The sequence below is a fragment of the Polyodon spathula genome, chromosome 10 (assembly GCF_017654505.1).
Source record: "Polyodon spathula isolate WHYD16114869_AA chromosome 10, ASM1765450v1, whole genome shotgun sequence".
Classification (NCBI taxonomy): domain Eukaryota; kingdom Metazoa; phylum Chordata; class Actinopteri; order Acipenseriformes; family Polyodontidae; genus Polyodon; species Polyodon spathula.
The window spans coordinates 37,204,676-37,226,659 of record NC_054543.1 but is presented as its reverse complement, the minus strand read 5'-3'; the positions used below and the strand labels follow the sequence as shown (position 1 = coordinate 37,226,659).

The 21,984-nt window shown below is 35.9% G+C and overlaps 3 protein-coding genes across 3 annotated transcripts; all 3 read left to right on the top strand.

The window, feature by feature from the left end:
- Nucleotides 1-3: 3 nt before the first annotated feature.
- LOC121322241 (probable phosphatase phospho2) lies at nucleotides 4-1,857 on the top strand. Its single transcript, XM_041261921.1, is given in 2 exon segments — nucleotides 4-78; nucleotides 426-1,857. A coding segment is annotated over 1 exon segment (738 nt). The 5' UTR covers nucleotides 4-78; nucleotides 426-468; the 3' UTR covers nucleotides 1,207-1,857.
- A 1,504-nt stretch (nucleotides 1,858-3,361) lies between these two features.
- Nucleotides 3,362-11,747, top strand: LOC121322335 (D-3-phosphoglycerate dehydrogenase-like). The gene is made up of 12 exons (XM_041262158.1): nucleotides 3,362-3,646; nucleotides 5,651-5,802; nucleotides 6,189-6,254; nucleotides 6,447-6,501; nucleotides 6,625-6,723; nucleotides 7,160-7,292; nucleotides 7,701-7,849; nucleotides 8,291-8,443; nucleotides 8,807-8,939; nucleotides 9,382-9,509; nucleotides 10,419-10,644; nucleotides 10,895-11,747. Exons 1-12 carry the CDS (start codon nucleotides 3,509-3,511, stop codon nucleotides 11,047-11,049), a joined length of 1,587 nt encoding a protein of 528 aa, XP_041118092.1. The 5' UTR covers nucleotides 3,362-3,508; the 3' UTR covers nucleotides 11,050-11,747.
- Nucleotides 11,748-12,808: 1,061 nt separating this feature from the next.
- On the top strand, nucleotides 12,809-20,396 carry LOC121321567 (kelch-like protein 23). Its single transcript, XM_041260572.1, has 4 exons — nucleotides 12,809-13,345; nucleotides 14,778-16,004; nucleotides 16,460-16,612; nucleotides 18,402-20,396. Exons 1-4 carry the CDS (start codon nucleotides 13,249-13,251, stop codon nucleotides 18,710-18,712), a joined length of 1,788 nt encoding a protein of 595 aa, XP_041116506.1. The 5' UTR covers nucleotides 12,809-13,248; the 3' UTR covers nucleotides 18,713-20,396.
- Nucleotides 20,397-21,984: the final 1,588 nt, after the last annotated feature.

Here is a 21,984-nt window from a genome sequence, read left to right as displayed (position 1 = left end):
ATGGGGCGGAGCTAATGTTAGGAACTGTCACGTGGTTTATGCCTAGGACGCATACTGTGACTATTATTAAGCTTTGAGGTAAGCATGGGTTGTTTAATAAACGGTAAAGTTATTTTTAAACGTAATTTATATAGATTGTTTCTGCTATGTTGGTGCCTTGGCTGATAAGTATTTGTGTATATCTTCAAGATTGCTTAGACAGTTTCTAGTTTACGATGATTGTTTTCCTAATACTTCAATATCAATATCAATGAGATATTGATATTGTGTCTAACTGCAACATCTTCAATACCGGTACAGAGCATATGTGTGTTAACGATTCTATTTAGAGCCAACTAATCTTGCAGATATCTGCTGTTACACAGATGTATACAACAATGGGAATATGTCACATCTATACTTTATCTTTTTTTTTTTTTTTCTAGGAAGGATAGATTCTAAAACAAGAATACTTGCTTCCATCAGACAATGAAAACTCTGTTGGTGTTTGACTTTGACCACACAGTGATAGATGATAATAGTGACACCTGGGTTGTTAAGTGCCCTCCTGAGCAGGATTTACCAGACTGGCTCAAAAACACCTATCAGAAAGGGCACTGGGCTGAGTATATTGGAAGGGTTCTCTGTTATAAAGGAGATCAAGGAATCAGAGAAGATGCAATAAGAACTGTTATGGAATCTTTGCCTCATACAGCTGGGATGATTGATCTTTTGAAGTTCATCTGGCAAAACAAAGAAAGAGTGGACTGCATAATAATTTCAGACTCCAGCACAGTTTTCATTGACTGGATTTTACAGGCGGCTGATACTCAGTGTGCAGTCGACACGGTTTTTACAAATCCTGCACATTTTGATGACCGAGGTTACCTCGATGTCCAGCACTTACATTCTCATTCCTGTGCACAATGCCCTGTTAATCTTTGCAAAAGAAAAGTACTGGAAGACTTTTTAGAGAGCCAGTAAATGGCGGGTGTGCAATATCAACAAACCGTTTACATTGGTGATGGAGGGAATGACCTTTGCCCCATTAAAAGCTTAAAGAAATCTGTTGTTGCTATGCCCAGAAAGGGGTATTCGTTGGAAAGGCTGATTTCTAAGTTAAATGCAGCTGATTCAAGACGCCTTGACTCTCGTGTTCTAGGCTGGTCATCAGGTCTAGATATCCTCAATGAGATGAATTCACTAATGAAACAGTCATGTTTGTAGTGCATTTGTGATATTTGTCCTGTTTACAAAGCTTTAACTCATGGGCCTTCCATTTATTTTTTTATTTTTTCAGATAAAGTTATAAAGAGCAAACTTTATCTAGACAGTTGTTAGAAGCCCATAACGTCCTACAACAGTTTAATGAATACTAAGCTGTATTTTATTCATAAATCAGTCCACATTTTTAGACCATAGTAATTCTGGGTTATTAGCGTATGCATGAAAATATATTTTTATTTTTAACATTAAGTCTTGTCTACTTAAGAATGTGTTCAGTAAACAAATTCGATTTTTCTTTCCACGTAACTCGCAATCCCCAGGAAGCCATGGATACAGTATCTGCAGTAGTCATTGGGATTTGCTGTAGTAATTGGGATCTGTATGTATTCACTCACTATTGAGATTTTTAACTGTGTAAAATCCACATCCATATATCTCTTTCACCCTTTCAAACTTTTCTAGCAAATTAGCACAAATGTAATTGAATTGTACCAAACAAGAGATGACTCTTTTGAGAAACAAAAAATAACAATCATAATGATAGTGATATTTTGTATTTTACTTGAAGAATGTGTTTAAGCCTTGTGTCTTGTTTATTAAATGCTTGAATGCACCTGTTTATAATTGACATGTAAAACAAATACAAATGCTGTATAACTTTAAATGTGCAGAGTTCTGTTTATTACAGTATGATATAAACCAACTTTTACAGCCATAGCACTGCCCTCAAAAGGCAACTGACAAATCAGTGAGAAAGATTAGTACTGTTGAGGTTAAATCTGATATGCCACTTGGCATTGTGAGTTTCTTGAGGCAGTATACACATAATGTAAATGTTAAATCAGTGTACATTGATTGTAAATAGATACATAAGGAACAGATGGTATGCAGTTTAATAAAATTATATTATAAAAAGTGCCATTGGTGTGAGACAGACGCTCGTCTATGACAGTACGGCAATAGGCAGCAAGGTTAGAATGGTGTTATTTAAGCAAGGTATCTGAGGAAGGGTTGTGACTGCAAAAATACTCACAAGAAAACAAGTTGATTTTATTTAATCTAGGCCTACCTCTTTTCACTCCAGTACACAGAATATACTATTATTGGAAGGAATCAGCCAGTTGTTTATGTGGAGTGTGTTCAAAGATTTCCTTGTTGAAGAGTAAACATTAGTAATGACTGGTAACAATAAACAGAGATCAGCGATGGCCCCACAATGGTTTCCTCTGGTAACTAAGGGCTTGAGATAAGGAAGTGGAACAGTTTCACCCTACCACGGGCCTTCAATATTTTGTTATAATTTAGTTATTGTTTTACCCTTTGACCCTTTGTCAATTCCTGTCCCCCTGTCAGAAAATAAAATAGGGAATAAAATCTATTTCCTCCATAAAAATCTACAAAGTTGTTACAGTGCTGTTGATGAATATGACAGCTGTCAAATAGTGTAGACCAGTAAGCTTGAGACAAATCTTGCCCTTTGTAGGTCTGCCCTTGACTACAGGTCATTCATAAGATTCATAGAAGGGATGAGGGTTGAACAGCCTGCTTTCAAACACAATTTAAAGGCAGCAAATGCCAGTGTTTGACAAAGACCTAGACAAGGGGATATCACTTGGTACTACATACTGAAAAGTGGTGAAATCAGTGGGAAGTGTGCGGAGTAATGTTTGCCCTATTAAGTTTTTTAGTCATTAAGTCATTATAGCAAATTAAGTTTGCCATTCATTTTAAAAAGTTACATTAGATTGCACTACAAAATCTTAGAAACATGCATGCATTATAAGTTTGTAGAGGGATGCTGAGCCGTTTTGTGATTTCGGAAAGATAGCTCCATAGTATCTTACATGGTTCCATCAATGCTTTCCCGATCTACTCAGTGTAATTTGAAGGGAATCTGAGATTCTGAATCTTGGTTTTAAATAAAAAAAAAAAAAAAAATTAAAAATACCCTACTGGGCATACATTCTACTGTACCAGATGAGCATTCATTTATTTTAATTCTAAATAAAGCTGAAAATATTTTCTTTTTGAACTAAAGACGTTTTGACATGTCTTCATCAGACAACTGAACAGAAATAAACCACTGAAAAGCCAATTGCTGAAAAGGCGGGGTTATTCCTAACTGAGGGGGTTGTCCTTGGTCGGTGGATGGTAGCATCCTGTGAGGCAAAAATCAAGAGATTCACGCAGTTCGATAGTGCTTGCACGAAGTTACAGAACAAGGAAGCTGTTAAACTTAAGAGCCCAACCTAAGTTTATTAAGTTTTCAGTAAAAAAAATACTGAATTAAAAGTGCAGTAAAATGGCTTTGGCAACAGTCCGAAGACTCTTAATAAGTGAAACTGTTGATCCTTGTTGCCAGCAGATTTTGCAAGAAAATGGCATTGAAGTTACGGAGAAACAAAATCTGAGCAAAGATGAACTGATTGCTGAAATCAAGGTGGGGGTATAAAGTTTACCGTGCTTTGAGTAAGAAATTAAATATATAAATTGTAACTGATGTGTTAACTTTTTTCTTCCTTTTTTTTTTCTTTCTCAAAGGCCTATCGTAATGGATACCTGCAGCTTTTAAAATACATTCTGATTTACGCCTGCATGTATATTACAGCAATTGTATATTTCAGCAGAATTACAAAAAAAAAAATACTTCTTTAAAGATAATATATGAAGTTCACATTTGAAGTTTCTCCAATCCTTTTGATTTTTTTTAGCATGTAGTTTTTTAATATATTATTATTAAATTATTCATTTGGGCTGCATGCTGAATTTAAATTAATTTTGACAGTTCTCGTTTGACGCTGTTTGCTTTCCCGGCGACAGCAGGGGAACTTTAGGGTTGGAATCTCCGCCTCCTTTTTCAATCTGATGCAACAATACCTGGAGATTTCAGACAGCACATGTAATCAATATTTACCGGTTGCATTAAACTAAAATCTCTACTTGCAACATGTGGTACGCTATATATTAAGATGGGCCTTCGAGGGACATGAAAAGAAATATCATTTTTAGATGCCAGGGTAAAACCTGAAGAAGGTTCAATTGAGACAGACCTCTTCTGTAAACCTACTGACATGCACCAGTATTTACACATGTCCTCTGCGCATCCGGTACACACTAAAAGGGCAATCTCAAAGGGGCTTTGTAAGAATACGAAGAATATGCTCAAAAGAAAGTGACTGTAAAACAAAGACATGTATTAAAAACAAATCTTTAAAAAAGGATACAAAGAAATAATTATAGACAGAGTTTTAAAAAGTGGATAAACTAAAGAAATGATCTATACAAATAGCGATAAAAAGGTAAAAAGAGGCCCGTTAGTAATGACTTACTATAAATTGTTGCCTAATATTTCTAAGATAGTTTGGAAACACTTGAGGATTCTACAGAACATTTTTTTAAACGTATTTGTTAAGGCCCCTAGTTGTAGCATTCAAAAGAGAAGCTAATTTAGTTCACAATAAATATCTAAGAGTTTTTGACAGAATAGGTTCTGCAAATACTTGCAGTAGTACATGTAAAGTGTGTAAATACATTGACAAAAGTAAAAGTATAATTAAACATAAGAACAACAGATATCCACTAAAAAATACCTACTGTAAAAATAGCAATGTTGTTTATGGAATAGCCTGTGGAAAATGTGATGAAATAAAGTATGCTGGAGAGACTGGAACAACTTTAAATGAAATAATTCAGAACCACCTTTCACTAATTAGAAAAAAGAAAATGAATGAACCAATAGTACAGCACTTCACCAGTCAAGGACATGACATAAATGATGTAAAGTTTGTAGTATTAGAACAGCTAAAATTAGACAATGCGACATATAGAAGAATAAAAGAAAGTACATGGATAAATAGACTGAATACGATTATGCCAGCGGGACTCAACAGAAAATAATTAACTAAGTTACTCCAATAAGTATATAATATTTAAATAAATAAATAAATACACAGAATTCATTCAAAAATTGTGCACGCGCTGGTGATCCTCAGAGCCAGCATTGCATGATAATATAAATAGAAAATTATATAAACTAATGTTAATTTGAATTAATACAGATTTAACAGTAGATCTAAAAATTATGTCACAATATATAGAACACCATTACATCATGTAAGAATAAATATTAAATGGATTTGTATAACCAATAACAAGTCATTGTCATGCCTTCAAAAACCTATAAATACCTCCAATGTTTTGATACAAACACACGCTCCCTAGAGAAAGATATGTACAACATCAAAACGCTGGGCAGCTGGCTCTTTGATATATAAATAAAAGGAGTAGCAATGCAGATTTATTTTCTGTGTGTATACATGGATATAAAAAATACAGATTTTGTAATAATATTTAATGGATTTTTAAAGAAAGTAATATTTACCAGGTTTTGTTTTGTTAAGGTATAAATACAACTTGTACAACTGTTAATTGCATCTTGTTTCAGGGCTATGAGGGACTTATAGTTCGTTCTGCCACCAAGGTCACTGCTGATGTCATCAATGCTGCCGAAAACTTGAAGATCATAGGCAGGGCAGGGACTGGTGTAGATAATGTGGATGTGGAGGCAGCAACAAAGAAAGGCATCATTGTCATGAAGTAAGAAAACAAATTCTGATCTTGTAAACTTTGTAGTGTTGTAATTAATGGCACTAGTTATCAAGGTTTATTTTGTACAACCCTTGCACAGATTTCAAATCTCCCACCTGCAAGCAGTTAGCAACTGCAACTAAACTTGCTGTCCTTGGCACAATACATTGAATTGGTATTTAAAATTTCATTTGCATTAATATCACAATGTTCTCAGACAGAAGTTAAAAGATGGCGTAGAGGGGCTGCAGCTCATAAACCATGATTTGTTCTTTGTTTTGATGAAAATGTGAATTGTATGTATTTTATATGCATGGATAGTATAATTACAGCCTGAACTGTGCACCAAAAAAAGCTGCCTGAAATGCATATGTCGTCTTTTGTCCATTTTGAAGTACTCCCAGTGGCAATACCACCAGTGCTGCCGAGCTGACCTGTGGAATGATCGTAAGTCTATCCAGGTAAGACAGGCTCATCTTTCAAATCTAGAAACATTTTGTTCATGCCATGTTTTATTTCCTACATTTTCTTTTCCTTCAGCAATACAAAAAAATCCTTCAGTTTCAGTCAAATAAGTTCTTTTGAAATGTTATCGAGTAGTTTTTGGTAAACGTGTATTACTGCAACATACTGTACTGCTCTACTCTTTTTAGGCAAATCCCGCAAGCTGTTATGTCGATGAAAACTGGAAACTGGGACCGTAAAAAGGTGAAATTACAGATATTTGTATTGCTTATGTGAATAAATTAATTTAAATTCAGACTAAATCATTTCTAATGGCTAGACTTGGTAATACCCAACCTGACATAAATATGATTGTTTTGATCGTAGTTCATAGGGGCAGAGCTATATGGCAAAACTCTTGGAATTGTGGGTCTTGGGAGAATTGGAAAGGAAGTAGCTATTCGAATGCAGTCTTTTGGAATGAAGGTAAGAGTGGTGTGCTGCACTGTGTGGAATATCAAGGGAGACCTTGATAGTCCCTACAGTGCACACCTTTGTGCCTTTCCCTTGTCTAAGAAGTACATTGCAGGGATTATCTTGATTTGAGACACTTTTTTATTCTGTGTAGCTTTGGTTTTGATTAAATAATTCTCTCACTGTGTTATGTATATGCTTTATGCATTTTTCATTCAGAAGTGCCCGCAGAGACGTTGGGAACCTACTATGTTCTTCAACATATTTTTTTTCACACTGTAGCTTAAATGACTATGCTCTTGGTCCTGACAGCAAGCATAGTTAATTTAAACCATGTACCCACTTCTTAAAACAAATAGTGTGCTAATATGTGGTGATTACAGTTTTACCACATTGTAAACCTTCAGTAATATGCTACATCATGTTTGGCTTTGGTTTATTTATACAGACTATAGGCTATGATCCTATAATTCCTCCTGAAGTCACCTCCACATTTGGAGTTGAACAGATGTCCCTTGAGAGACTGTGGCCACTTTGTGATTATATCACTGTTCACACACCTTTAATGCCTTCTACGACAGGTACTTTAGTTTATCATGGTTTTATAAATGACCGTGCAGCTGCAGTCAAAAGCAGCAGCCATTGCAGGGATGAAATTAAGACTGTGCATAACATTTCACCCATTCCAGGTTTTACTTCGAGCTTGATTAGCCACAGTGTATAGCTAACAAGCTCATGCTTATAAAACTCATAGTAAAACCAAGAATGGATCAAACTGCTCTGGAATGGGAGTCTTATTTCAATTCCTGCATTGCAGAATTGTTTAAATATTATTGCCAAATTGGGTTTATGATTTCAGAGCAGTTGTTTGCGGTGATTAAGCAAAGAACCAAAAGATCTTCATGACATGAGTTATGAATTTTGTATTTTAGTAACTTTTCTGTTACCCTCTTATTCTAGTTGATTATACATCTCTGTCCTCTTTCCAGGGTTGTTAAATGATGAAAGTTTTGCCAAATGTAGAAAGGGAGTAAAGGTCATTAATTGTGCCAGGGGCGGTATTATAGACGAGGCTGCTCTACTGCGAGCTCTGGAGTCTGGGCAGTGTGGCGGAGCAGGACTGGACGTGTTTATTGACGTGAGTAGAAGAGATTGACGTTGGTTGAGCATTGTCTTTTTATTCATAAGCATGTGTCATTGTAAAGAAAGTTTACTGTAGCAATATAGCAACAAAATGTGAGCGTTTAATGAAAGTAGAACTCTGAGGGAAGTATTGTATTGCTGTTTCTTTCCCTCTGTTTAATACTCTTAAGGGTTATTTTCAAGAACTTCAAGCTGCAATTACAGGTACTTGAATAACAAAATCATATTTCCCACTTTTTTCTTTCTTCCAAATCATAAAGCGTCACCATTCTGAAAAGCTGTCTACCACTAAGTTATTTTTTTTTCCATTAAATACAAATGAAGTGAACTGGAAGTTGATGAAAGTATAGCAATGCAGTAGTAAGTGATCAGTTTAAACATTTTAACATTGATTCAAGTATTTGAACTTGTTTTTGCCCTATGCGTGGCGGTTCAGGAACCTCCTAAGGATTGGTCGCTTGTAAACCACCCTGGTGTGGTTAGCTGCCCTCACCTCGGGGCCAGCACCAAGGAGGCCCAAATTCGCTGCGGGAGAGACATCGCAACACAGATTGTTGAAATGGTGCAGGGCAAATCCTTAATCGGGGCTGTAAGTATTGCATTTTGTGCTTTTTTACATTTTACTGCAGTTTTGCAGGTTATGAAGAGAACATACAGTAGCTGAACATCACCGGTGCACAAACTTTCCACCATACATAAATCTGACTGAAATCAAGGTGACCAAAATAGCAGTGTGAGGGCAGATATAGCCAGGATGTGTTGCTTAGGGTTTTATGGTCTTTTTCAGTTAATCAGGATCCTTATAAAATGTTGCGCTAAAGTACATGAAACATCTTTGAAAACATTCCGTAAACACCAAGGACATATCCTGGTCTTGATTTAAATACACAAAATGAATACATTCTTAAATATGTTTTTTTTGGTTTGTTTGTTTGTTTTGTTTTTAACACAGGTGAATGCACAGGCCCTTACAGCTGCTGTAGCTCCTGAATCTAGGCCTTGGATTAAGCTGGGAGAAGCATTGGGTTCAGTGGCCAAAGCTTGCACTGGACAAGTGAAAAGTCAAGTACAGATTACAACATTGGGTAAGTTTTTATTAAGGTTGAAATGGAGAGCTAGTAAAGTAAATACAAGCTTGGTTCTGTTCTGACTCATTTATGTGTTTTTTCTTTTGTAATACTGATATTTATTTGGAAGTTACACAGATCCTGAGAAGAACAATACCTTGCAGTTTGTCTTTGCACACGGCCAGAATAGTAAGAAGTTAACAACAATGCACCTAACTGTGGTAGGACTCCAGTCCAAAGAAAGAACTGGCATGAGTTCCTATAGCCTGGTTGAAGGGCTGTAAACCACATCAGGGTTAGTCATTTCCATGGGGTAAAGTCTCTGTATTGCCAAGGAAACTAATACATTATTACCAGCCCTTCATCTGCATATTGGGAAAGAGGATTTACTGTGATGAGGTAAACTCAGTCCAGAAAAGGGCAACGTGTTTAATTCACTCTCTGTTATACCTTCAAACAGGACAATCCCTAAAGAATGCGGCTGGCTATCTGAGCGCTGCAGTGGTCTCCGGACTGCTTCAGGATAGCTCAAAGAGTGCTGTTAACCTGGTGAATGCACTACCCCTGGCAAAGGAAGCTGGATTAACTGTATGTTGTGTGTCTTTCAAATCTTTCCTGAACAACTATTTTGAAATTCAATGGACCGGAGATTTTCCCTTCTCAGTGTCCATTTAAGAGACAATGACGTAGCCGAGGCATGTTACAGGGTAATACTGGAAGTCCCAAGTCATTATTTGAACAAGGGAATTCCGTTATTACCGGGGAACACGCTGCAACAATGTTATTATGGCTAGTATAATTCAGCTTGTTAAAATTGTTTGTTTACCGCTGTCTGTCTGAAATCTGCTAGTCCACTGAAAGAGGACACTTTTGTGAAGCTTTTCATCAGTAAGCAGTCATTTTAGAACAAGTACCATTAATTGGTCTCATCAGTTCTGTTATTGAGCAATAACGGAATGGTAAACCTCCATAGAAAACAATGGGAGAGCAGTGTCCCTTGTTGTATAATAATGAATACATAATAAAACAGATAGTTCATACTTGTTAACTGATTTAAAATAAAACTAGATGAGGAGGGGGAAGGTGGGAAATCAATTTATTTAATCTTGCCACCTATGAATATGGCCATGCCCCTATTGTACTTCAGTGATCTAAGCCCCACCCACCTCCCAAAAAAGTAAATTGTTTAAAGGTACCACTTATAGACAATGGAGCCATTGTTGCTCCAAGCAAAACAGGTTTTTATTTCCTCCATAATAAAATAAACACTTTTAAGTGTACTGTAAATGTATTTCAAAACACTGGCAAAACTCATGATTTCAGTCTTTTTGGAATAGTGTCTATGTACTTTATCATAGTGTTGATGTCTTTCTTATCCTCTAGTCATAATTTCACTGGCAGTGCAAAGGGTAATTCACTAAAAAGCAGTCATGATCAAGTTGTGAGCAGTGTAACAGCACTGTCGCCAGGATTCAGCGTTCTCTTTTCTGCTTACAGATCGCCAGTCACCACAGTGATGCAGCACCGATGTTGGCTCAAAGTGCATGTGCAGTAGAAATATCTGCAAACAGTGTCTCTCACAAAGTAGTGGGGTCGGTTCAAGGAGATGTTCCTGTCCTGTTGGAGCTCAGTGGAGGGCTTTTCAGACAGCCAGTCCCTCTCACTGGCAACCTGATCTTTTTTAAGGCTTTGGCAAACCCTCAGCTTCTGCCTTCTGTTGCAGGTAAGTACTCTCTGAGAAACAACTGTTGTTTTATAATAATAATAATACTAATAAAAACATACAGTTTCTATTCATTATCTACACATTCCTAAAATCCACGCAAAGTTTTGCGATTTGACAAATAAAACATAAAATACATTGATTTCATGTTTACCATAAACTTAGCTATGTCATTCTTTTGAGAAGAAGTTACCCATTCCAAGCAGATTATGGCAGAGCTGTCCCTGATCTTTAATGTCTTTCCTCCCAGGTGTGCTAGCGGCTGCTGGTCTTCAGGTGGAGTTGTTCAGCACCTCTGCAGCAATCGCAGGAGAGCAGTGGTGCAGTGTGGGAGTTTCTTCGTTATTAGGAGACCTGAACACATTGAAAGTACATGTAAAAGAAGCACTGCAGCTATCCCTGTAGATTCCAGTGGTGCCTTTCACATCATTCCATAGGTGTCCTTAATGTTCCGTGACACATTAATAGTGCTGTTTGATTGACAGATTCCTTGGTTTGGTTAGTAATTCAATGTGCATGAACCGTGGCTAAGTCCCTTAGAGCTTTGCTTTAGTTTTCCAGGCTTTATTTTCACTTTGACTTGGGTCAGTTTTTAGGGTCGTCATTCAAATTGTCTGTCTGTCATCCTCTGCATGGCAAAACCGATAAATGCATTGAATTTTTTTTTTTGTCATCTTCTCAGGACTTTTATCCTAGACCCCAAGCCTCCTGTAAACCTTTCAAATTGCTTTTGGGTATAACCTAATAGTCTGTTGATTTTATGTACAGATTTTACACTGGTTCCTATCACGTCGCTATACATTTCTATCTTATCTCATTGGAAGCTATGTGGGGTCAGGTGGGCGTGAGTAAACCAAGCATTTCCGTCAATGATTTTTTAATAATCTAAACTGACATGTCTGTCTAAAGACACCAAGTTTACAAGTAGGCCGCAGCAATATTTAGATCTGCTATTTTGATCACTGAAATAGACACCATAGACGTGGCAGGAGAAAGGACTTCACCCCAGACAAAGTTACTATGACTACCAATGTTAAATGTTTGAAGAATGTACTATGTTAAGTGTTAATACCAAAACATTAATAAAAATTAGTTTAGCTTTACTTGAGTGGTGTTCAGATTTTTTTCCCAGACTGCATTCAAAACAGACCTTTCAGATTAACGCCATTCAGACTTGAGAGTGCGGCTGGCGCATTTCCGCAGTTCAGATGTGAAAACTTGTTTCATCTACTCTATCAACACCATTACATTCCTTTGAAATCAGAAAAAAAAAAACATTGAAATGCCATGTTCAAAAAGTTTGAGTGCAGTTTGAAAACGTGTTGTCAAAGGAAGTAACTTAGAGTAGACCCATGAAGTTCATACAAGCGCTATCAATGCCAGCAAATATCAAAGAGGATCAAATACTTATTCTTGGAATGATAAGAGTGTGTGGTTGATACAGAACCATTTTGAACACCCTTAAATATTTTGAGGAAGAAAGGAGTAAACTAACCGGAATGGAATGCATCAGTAACATCTACCTAGGGGTAATCTGTGTAAGAATATTGATTATGTTATTACCATTTGTAATCCACTGAGCACTACCAGTAACTAACAGGTCTATTGCTTTGTCTTGACATGACAAAAAAGCAGCATAGAAACCCTTTCAGAATTGCATTAAGAAAATGTAGTTTAGTGTCCCGTGTGTTTTTATTTTTAATTATATTTAAAAACGCTGTTGCGTTATAAACCCACATGAACATGTCACCCTTGTGCTTGTCTATCTATCTATCCATCTATCTAGTTCATGACATTTTCGTATTAAAACTGACTATAAATGTATTTTATTATTATTATTATTATTATTATTATTATTATTATTATTATTATTATTATAATAATAATAATAATACACAAAGTGGCATTATAGACGTTTAAATTCTGTCCAATATGAGAACAGAAGAGATCTGAGATCAGGAGAGAGAGAGAGAGAGAGAGAGAGAGAGAGAGAGAGAGAGAGAGAGAGAGAGAGAGAGAGAGAGAGAGAGAGAGAGATTATGCAATGATTTGAATCATAATAGGATTAGGGGAAAATACCATGGCAACGAAACGGAAAGGCTGGGATAATAGGAAATGTGAAATACCACCGCCAGTGTGTGCATAGGCTGATATCTATGAACTTTCCAACAATTAATATTTTTCTTAAATAAAACCCTTCGATAATTGTGACAGTGGTTTCACTTTTAGAAAATAAGGCATTTGCAATTCAATGTATGTAAACTGCAGCATCTTGTAGTGTAACCAAAGCAGCTCACTAGGGGAATCGTGTGCTTTTGTTTTGTTTGGACCATCCATTTTTCTTATATATGGCAGGAGAATCTCTCCCTGGGGGACTTTTGAAACGACGATGGTGCTTCACTCCAGCTTCATACAACCAGCACCAATCACAGAGGCATAACACTGCCCAGAATACACAGAGAAGTATGACAGCTAAAAGCAGCTCCCAACTATACACAGATACCAAAATAGGACTGCGGTTCTCACAGTCTTACGATTAATTCCTCTCCGTCAGGCAGGCAAAGTCAGGCAGTCATCGAAAATCGCTGTACCCAGCCAAGACGTATGCAATATTGGAAACAAAATGATGATGATGATGTATTTTATTTAATTCAAGCACTGAAAATACATCCACTCAACACGCAGTGTGCCAAGTTACCAGGTAAGGAAGGCTATCGTCTGTGTTTGACTTTTATGTTTGTTAGTTATGACCAGGCTGCACACCTAGGATGTTGGTTTCTACGTCCAGATTCATATCAATGTTACAGTAATGTTGTTAATTACATAACCTTTTACATTGATCTAGAACAATATTGACCCAGTATTTCCAGAGTAGTGCATTGTGTGTGTGTCTCTATCTATCTATCTATCTATCTATCTATCTATCTATCTATATATATATATATATATATATATATATATATATATATATATATATTATACACACACACACACACACACACACACACATATATATATATATATATATATATATATATATATATATATATATATATATATATAGCCCTATACTTATATATTCTATAGGTATAGTATATGATATATATATATATATATATATATATATATTCACCGCTTAGAACTTTGCGTCAAAGAACGTTGTTATGGATACGCGAATCTTTGAAACGCAGTTATCTTGCAACAATACCTATGCAATTAACTAACTTAATGTTACACTTTTGTTTTTAATTGATATGTACCTACAACTAAATGTTTAATTCAAAGCCTGACCATCGATTTTAAAAATTTGTTTATGGAGACTCGCTTACTTCTATTTTCCCTTTGTTTTGCATAGTAGTGCAACATGTTTTTGGTTATTCTTGGTATCTACAGTATAGTGAAGCTTTTATTGGTTATCTGAATAGACACACAATGTTGTATTTTTATATACTGTATAACAAAACCCATATTGGGGAAATGCAAAGTGATCTGTATTTGATATACACTTATGCAATTAAAAAAAAAAAAAATAGTCATAACATAATTTGTTTAACAAATTGAACTTTTACTTTTAAAGTGAGCTGGAAAAAAAACAAAAAAACATTTGTCTCCACTTGTCATTTCTGCTAGTTGGTGCTTAACTATAAATTTGCATTCTATATTGTTAATAAATATAATATGTACTCAATCATATTCAAGCACTTACAGATTAAATATTATTATTCAAATGTGTTTTATATATATAATTTAATTCATAGTTTTCAAAGTTACTATTATTCATAATGTATTACAAGTATAATTATAATGTATTTTAAAATCAGGGAAGCCACCCAAGAGTGATTGATCGTTTTCTGACACCTTATCTTAAGCTAATGTTTCCATGTATTATTTGTTGGCTTGACTAGCTTGGTGATCAAATGCAGCAATTAAATAATTAGCATTGATACATTGCACCATAAAAGGATAGTGATAGTTTTTTTTAATCAGCTGCAGTTTTTTTTTTGTCCTGCCACCATCCATAAGATACTGTTACTGTGACAGCCACACCATTAAATATTGATGAACTTAAGTAATTAATTAATGTGGGCAATGACTAAGAACAAATTAGTTAAACCATTTGCAATTTCTTACAGCCATGTCAATTAAGGAGCAAGAATGCTACACGTATGACTTTGCTAACCCAGCTCACCCAGCAGAGTTCTTGGATGCTTTCCAAGAATTTTACCTTGATGGCTTGTTCACAGACATTACTCTCCAGTGTGCTACTGGTCAGATATTTCAGTGTCACAAAGCAGCTCTGTCTGCATGCAGCACTTATTTCAAAGTGATGTTCACAGCAGACATGAGAGAGAGATCCAACAACTTGATCAAGCTTTCAGGTATAGACAGTGATGTATTGACTGCTCTGGTGAATTATGTGTATACATCCCAGCTGAGAATAACAGAGAAGAATGTCCAGAGCCTCTGGGAAGCAGCTGATCTCCTTCAGTTTGTATCTGTAAAGAAAGCCTGTGAGGAGTTTCTGGTCAGGCACCTGGATGTTGACAACTGTTTAGGGATGCATTCTTTTGCCGAGTTTCATGTCTGCCCTGAACTGGAGAAAGAGGCCAGGAGGATGATATTGTGTAGGTTTGAAGAGGTCACAATGCAGGAGGAGTTCCTGGAACTGGACTTTGAGAAGTTAAGTTATGTAGTGTCTAGAGAAAACCTCAACGTCTGGAGACAAGAAGTTCTTTTGGAAGCTGTCGTGAAATGGATCACCCATGATGTCCAAACTCGGATTGGTTATGTGCAGGATTTGCTTTACTGCATCCAACTGGATTTGGATGAAATCTATCTGAGGACGGCCCTCGATCTGCAGAAAAGATGTTTACTGGGCAGTGAGAAAAAAGTCTACTCCTTAATCTGCCATGGTTTACAATCCACTCGCAGAGGGAGCTTTGTGAATTCTAAAAAGTTGACCTCTAGCATGTACATTATTGGGGGATATTACTGGCACCCACTCTCAGAGGTAAATGCATGGGATCCACTTACTAATACCTGGGTCCAGGGAACCGACATGCCAGATCACACGAGGGAGAGCTACAGCGTGTCACTTTTGGGACCAAACATTTACGTAACAGGGGGTTACAGAACAGACAACATTGAAGCTCTTGATACAGTGTGGGTTTATAATGGAGACACCGATGAGTGGACAGAGGGGTGCCCTATGCTTCATGCTCGATATTATCATTGCTCGGTCACTTTGCATGGCTGTGTGTATGCTATAGGAGGGTACAGAGGGGGAGCGCCTGCACGAGAGGCAGAGTTCTATGACCCTTTGAAGAAGACATGGACCCCTGTTGCAAACATGGTACAAGGTATTTCAGCATTCTCTCCTTCAATACAAGTATGTCTGATCTAGATGTGAAAATATATAGTAAAATGTAGCATTGGGGCCTATTTATGAAACGGTACCTTTTTAAATTGCTTTAGGCTTAGCATTTATGAATGTTTACAAACACTTTTATAAATACAGCCTTTGAATAAGTGTGAGTTTTATAAGTAGCCCACATCGTTACTACCAGCAGTGTTATATATAGGGTTTTATTGCTAAATGCATATAATTACAATAAAATGTATAGTTGTGCATTCTTATAGTGGTACTGCATACTGGTATATTGTATGTTAAGATTTTGTTTTGATGTCTATTATTGTTTTCCTCTTATTTTTGACTAAAACATATTCCTTATGCTATGTCATCCATCGTTAAATTAAATTACACAACCGATTTCTATAAGAAACACAAATCATTTTTCTTTACTCTTCTGACCAGGTGTTGGAAATGCCACAGCCTGTGTTTTGCGTGATGTAATCTACGTAACTGGAGGTCACTATGGCTATAGGGGAAGCTGCACTTATGACAAAATTCAAAGATACAAGCCAGATCTCAATGAATGGAGCATTGTTACAATAAGTCCACATCCAGGTACAATTTATAGGTTGTTATTAGATTAAAAATGTATTTCATATTGTTCAACATTGCCTTTTGATTTTTAACTTTCTTTTTCTATATTAGCCTAACATTGCAATGAAAGGGTATGCAAACTGTATTACGCCCTTATTGTAAACCTTATGAAGCCAGTGTCTTCTGGTTCTGGTTTCTGTGCTGCGATTGTATTGATTAGATTAAGATGTCAATTCCTTTTAAGATTGTATGTCCTCCTAACTCTGTTGTTCTTGGCTAAACAGATTTAGTTCTTTCAGCCTATCTTCGTAGCTCATTCCTGTAAACCTTTGGATTACTACATGCGTGATATATTTAAAAAACACTTAGCATCCTTAGTATGAGCAGGATAGGACCTGGGCAGCTAATACACAGCCACTGTGATGGAGGCACTGCATGAGTCTGAAAGGTGCAAGCCTTTGTAAAATTAAATATAACCAACTTTTAACTATAAAATGGTACTGAAATGTATGTTGTCATTCTCCTTTTTCAAGGGGGCTGTCCATACACTGTCTTGAATTTCTAGTTAAGTCATGTAATGAGTGCCACCAGTGTATTCAATATTAAGAGGTGATCCTAGGATAAGATAATTTGATACTGTAGATGACTCTGCTCTCTCTTGGATACTGATGTATTAGTCTGGAGGCATGCTCTGTAACTTGAGCTAAAAAGCAAAAGAACATTAGGAAACTGGTCTACATATCATTGGTATATCCTTGTATAACCCTGACTCTGTTAAAAACAACCCAATTGCTAACACAGTTAAATGCAATCAAGTAAAAGACAAATATATGATGATCCTAAACACAAATCTTATAGAAATCTGATGTAAGAAATTATGTGGGCTACACTATTTGTACAACATTGTAGGCAGCGTAAGGATCATTTTCAGGATGTACTATGATGGCTAATTAATGTAATTGGTAGCTTTTAAAGAATAGTAGACTATGATGCCTTAAATAAGATTTTATAATGTTGAGGACAGGTAACGCACATTTCAAAATGACTTACCATAGCATTTCCCACAATATCTCTTCTCTTTGATTGTATATTTCAATGTTCTGAATAGTTAAATACTAAAATAAATAGCATTGTAATGTGTGTATATATGCAACATATAGTTGTTTATGTTGTTTATTTAACTTGATGTGTTTTATTATTTAAATTGTTGTATTTTCATTTTGCATAACAATTTTACATATAGTTAGAATGAATGTTTGAGTGTTTAGATATGAATCAACAGGGTTTATTATTTAATTACAATACAGTCATTATTATAAAATAAGCTATCTTATGGCTGATGAATGCTTAGGGCAAAATAAACACCTACCTCCAACAGACCGCCATAATTGAAAACTCAACTCATGAAGACATGGGAGTTGAAAGACAAAGCCTAAATTGCTTCAAATGAGGCACCGTGGAAACGTCCACATTTGCAGTAAATCCAGACTGCATGGTAGACACAGTCAGTGCAGCTGGGATTATTCAAATCAGGGCTGTGATATCTTCCAGCGTGTAAATGCAGCATCCAGCAATCAGTTTTACATTAAATGAGCTGAAAAAGAAGCAGTTTGATAGAATGACTCTTGTGGGATGTTTCTTTGCATGTTACAAATAAGGATGTACAATTCATTCTGCCTGGTACATTTACAAATCTTCAGGCCCATGTTACCATTTTTGTGTTTCTGGAAAATAACAACAACAAATAATTGACATTATTTTAATTATTTAAACTGGTTACCTTTTTTTTTCTTTTTTTTACTCTTCTCAGAGTATGGGCTGTGTTCTGTGGCTTTAAACAACAAGCTGCACCTAGTCGGTGGGCAGAGTACCATCACTGATTGCTATGACCCAGAAAAGGACGAATGGAGACAGATGGCTCCGATGATGGAGAGGAGGATGGAATGTGGGGCTGTTGCCATGAATGGATGCATTTATGTCACAGGGGGGTACTCCTACTCAAAAGGAACCTATCTTCAGAGCATAGAGAAATATGACCCAGAACAAGACAAGTGGGAAATCGTGGGCAGCCTTCCCAGTGCCATGCGATCACACGGTTGTGTTTGTTTTTACAGTGTGTAGACAGGATGCTGTGAACTGGTTCTATATTGCTGCCCAACAGGAAATGCTGGCTATGAAGTGCTGGAATAGACAAACAGGATGTGCTGTAAAGAGCAGTGGCTAATGAGATGTAAACTACTGCACTGTTCCTTGTCACCCAGAAGGATAACATGCAGTTGATACAATGCTACCAAGTGGACAGCTTCTTTCAGTATGCTAGTGTTCATTTTAATTGGAATACATATTGCTCCAATGAAGAACCCACTCCTGTTTTGATTCAAAGAACATTTACCAAACAAATATCCCTTTTTTCATCCCTGCATGTGCCAATAAAGTCTCTTACAATCAGGGCTCAGGAAGAAGAAAATAAGTTTTGTATGTTAATATGAGAAAGACACCTACCTGGGTTTGGCAACATTTTTAAAGTCACATGAAAACCACACAGAGTACATTCAGAAGAAGTTGTGTAAGATCCCATCTGTTTTATACAGGGGTACAGACCCGGACTATTTTGTTTTAGAGTTAAGTAGATCACTTAACTTTTTAATTTTCATAGAAACTACAGTGCATCAATTACAACATTTTACATTACAGATTTTATATTTGAATGTAAATACTTTTAAGTATGCTGAGTAAGTTTACTTTAAAATAAAATAAAAAGCCTATAGTATGTTTATTTACAAAATGGACAATCCCAAAGCACCATTTTGTGATCTTGGTAAATTTTAAAATGCAATGCTTATTTTCCTCACTAGGGGGTTGTGACAAGGCAAGAATTGGGAGCTCAAAGATGATTCTGTAACACTGAAGCATTTGTCATAGCAGTTGGACACACACATCACATTTGTTTCTGATATCTTACTCAATATGGTATGATATTTGATATGAAGATTTGTACTGGGACATTTTTTTTGTAGGATTTTCAATGTGTATCTGTTTAAACTGTGCAATTTCACTTGAGACGTAAACTATAATCGATAGATTTCAGTTTCCTAAGCAGGTACGTTTGAAGTTGTTCAGTCTTTTGCGCATGAGAACATTTGTAAGGATTTCCTATTGAAGGAATTTTGTGATATTGTAACTTTGTGAATGTATGTTCTGTAGCACATGACAGCTGTAGAGTGAGTGAATTGCCCCAAAGAATAATCTTGCAGTGCAGAAGCAATGGAGTATTGATCCCTTTAGTCTTTATTTATTGGGACTGTTCTTGACAAGCTGGGACTGTTACAAACTATTTTGACAGCACAATGTGGGGAAGCTCAATTTGTCACTGATGTACCTTCGCTGTGGAAGCCAAAAGAATTCAGCCTTTTCAGTGTCAGCCTGGTAACTTTATAAAGCATTAATTCTAATAAAACAAACGAGTCAGCCTTTAAGAAGAAAGAAAAAAACGTTTTGCATGAATAAATGTGTAATAGATATAGTTGTAATATTGTAGATGATATACAAAACAATAAATTATTACAAGATCATATGTTTACAAACTTTTAACCACAATGTTGTTTATTTTATGAATACAGAGATTTTTAAGTACATATGGTCTATACAAATTAATCAGTGGCAGATCTAAGTAAGACCATTGTTTAAATCTTAATAAGGGGGGGACTTTGACCAAACCAACATCTCTAAGAAAATGTGTGAGTCTCCTAGTGTATTTTTTCTCTTTAAAAGGAAGTAAAATAACAATATTTAGATCTGTAACTGTTTATATCTGTTGAATATATATATATATATATATATATATATATATATATATATATATATATATATATATATATATATATATACAGTGCCTTGCAAAAGTATTCAGACCCCTGACCAATTCTCTCATATTACTGAATTACAAATGGTACATTGAAATTTGATATTTTATTTTTAAACACTGAAACTCAGAATCAATTATTGTAAGGTGACATTGGTTTTATGTTGGGAAATATTTTTAAGAAAAATAAAAAACTGAAATATCTTGCTTGCATAAGTATTCAACCCCTGTGCTGTGGAAGCTCCCAGTTTGCATCGATTAAAGAAATTGCCCTAACGAGGACACAATTACCTTACCATTGGCCTCCACCTGTGAACCATTAAAGTTGCTGTCACATTTTCTGGATAAAAACCCCACTGTTGAAGGATCATTGGTAAGGCTGTGAATCTGAAGGAAAATGAAGACCAAAGAGCATTCTACAGAAGTTAGAGATAAAGTAATACAAATGCATAGATTAGGGAAAGGGTACAAAATAATATCCAAGTGTTTGGATATCCCAGTGAGCACAGTTGGATCAATAATCAGGAAGTGGAAGCTGCATCACATCACCCAGGCACTGCCAAGAAAAGGCTGTCCCTCAAAACTCAGTACTCAAACAAGAAAGAGACTTGTGAGAGAAGTCACAGAAAGGCCAACAATCACTTTGAAGGAGGTACAGAGTTCAGTGGCTGGGAGTGGAGTAATGGTGCAACAGTCAACCATATCAAGAGCTCTGCATAACACTGGCCTGTATGGGAGGGTGGCAAGAAAGAAGCCGTTACTCAAAAAGTACCATCTGAAAGCACGTCTGGAGTTTTCCAGAAAGCATGAGAGTGACCCAGCTGCGATGTGGGAAAAGGTTTTGTGGTCAGATGAGACCAAGATAGAGCTTTTTAGCCAAAACTCAAAGCTCTATGTGTGGCGCAAACCTAACACTACCCATGCCTCAAGACACACCATCCCTACAGTGAAGTATGGTGGTGGTAGCATCATTTACGTGATTTTTTACTATATATTTGAGGTGATGTTCTTTGAACTTTTTAGAAATCTGTTTAATTAATGTTAATAGTAGTTGTTTACATACTTGTCTTACAATAAAGTTTTTTACTTTATATAATTTTACATTCATATTTTACCTTGACAATTAGTTATACGTAAAACATAAATACCTGTATATTAAGGGTGTTATTATTTTTATATGTAGGTGGTATTCTTCTTATATATATATATATATATATATATATATATATATATATATATATATATATATATATATATATATATGTGTGTGTGTGTGTGTGTGTGTGTGTGTGTGTGTGTGTGTGTGTGTGTATATGTGTGTGTAAATAATAACCATTTTTGAACATACATTGCAATCCTGGGCCATACTACCATTAAATTGACTTGAACATACATTGCAATCCTGGGCCATACTGTCATTAAAATGACCTGAAACAGAGATTATTATCCAGATGTATTATAGTCTAAACGACTTTTTTGTTCGTTTGTTTTGTTTTTTTCTTTAAAAAGCAAATAGCATGCTATGAAATGC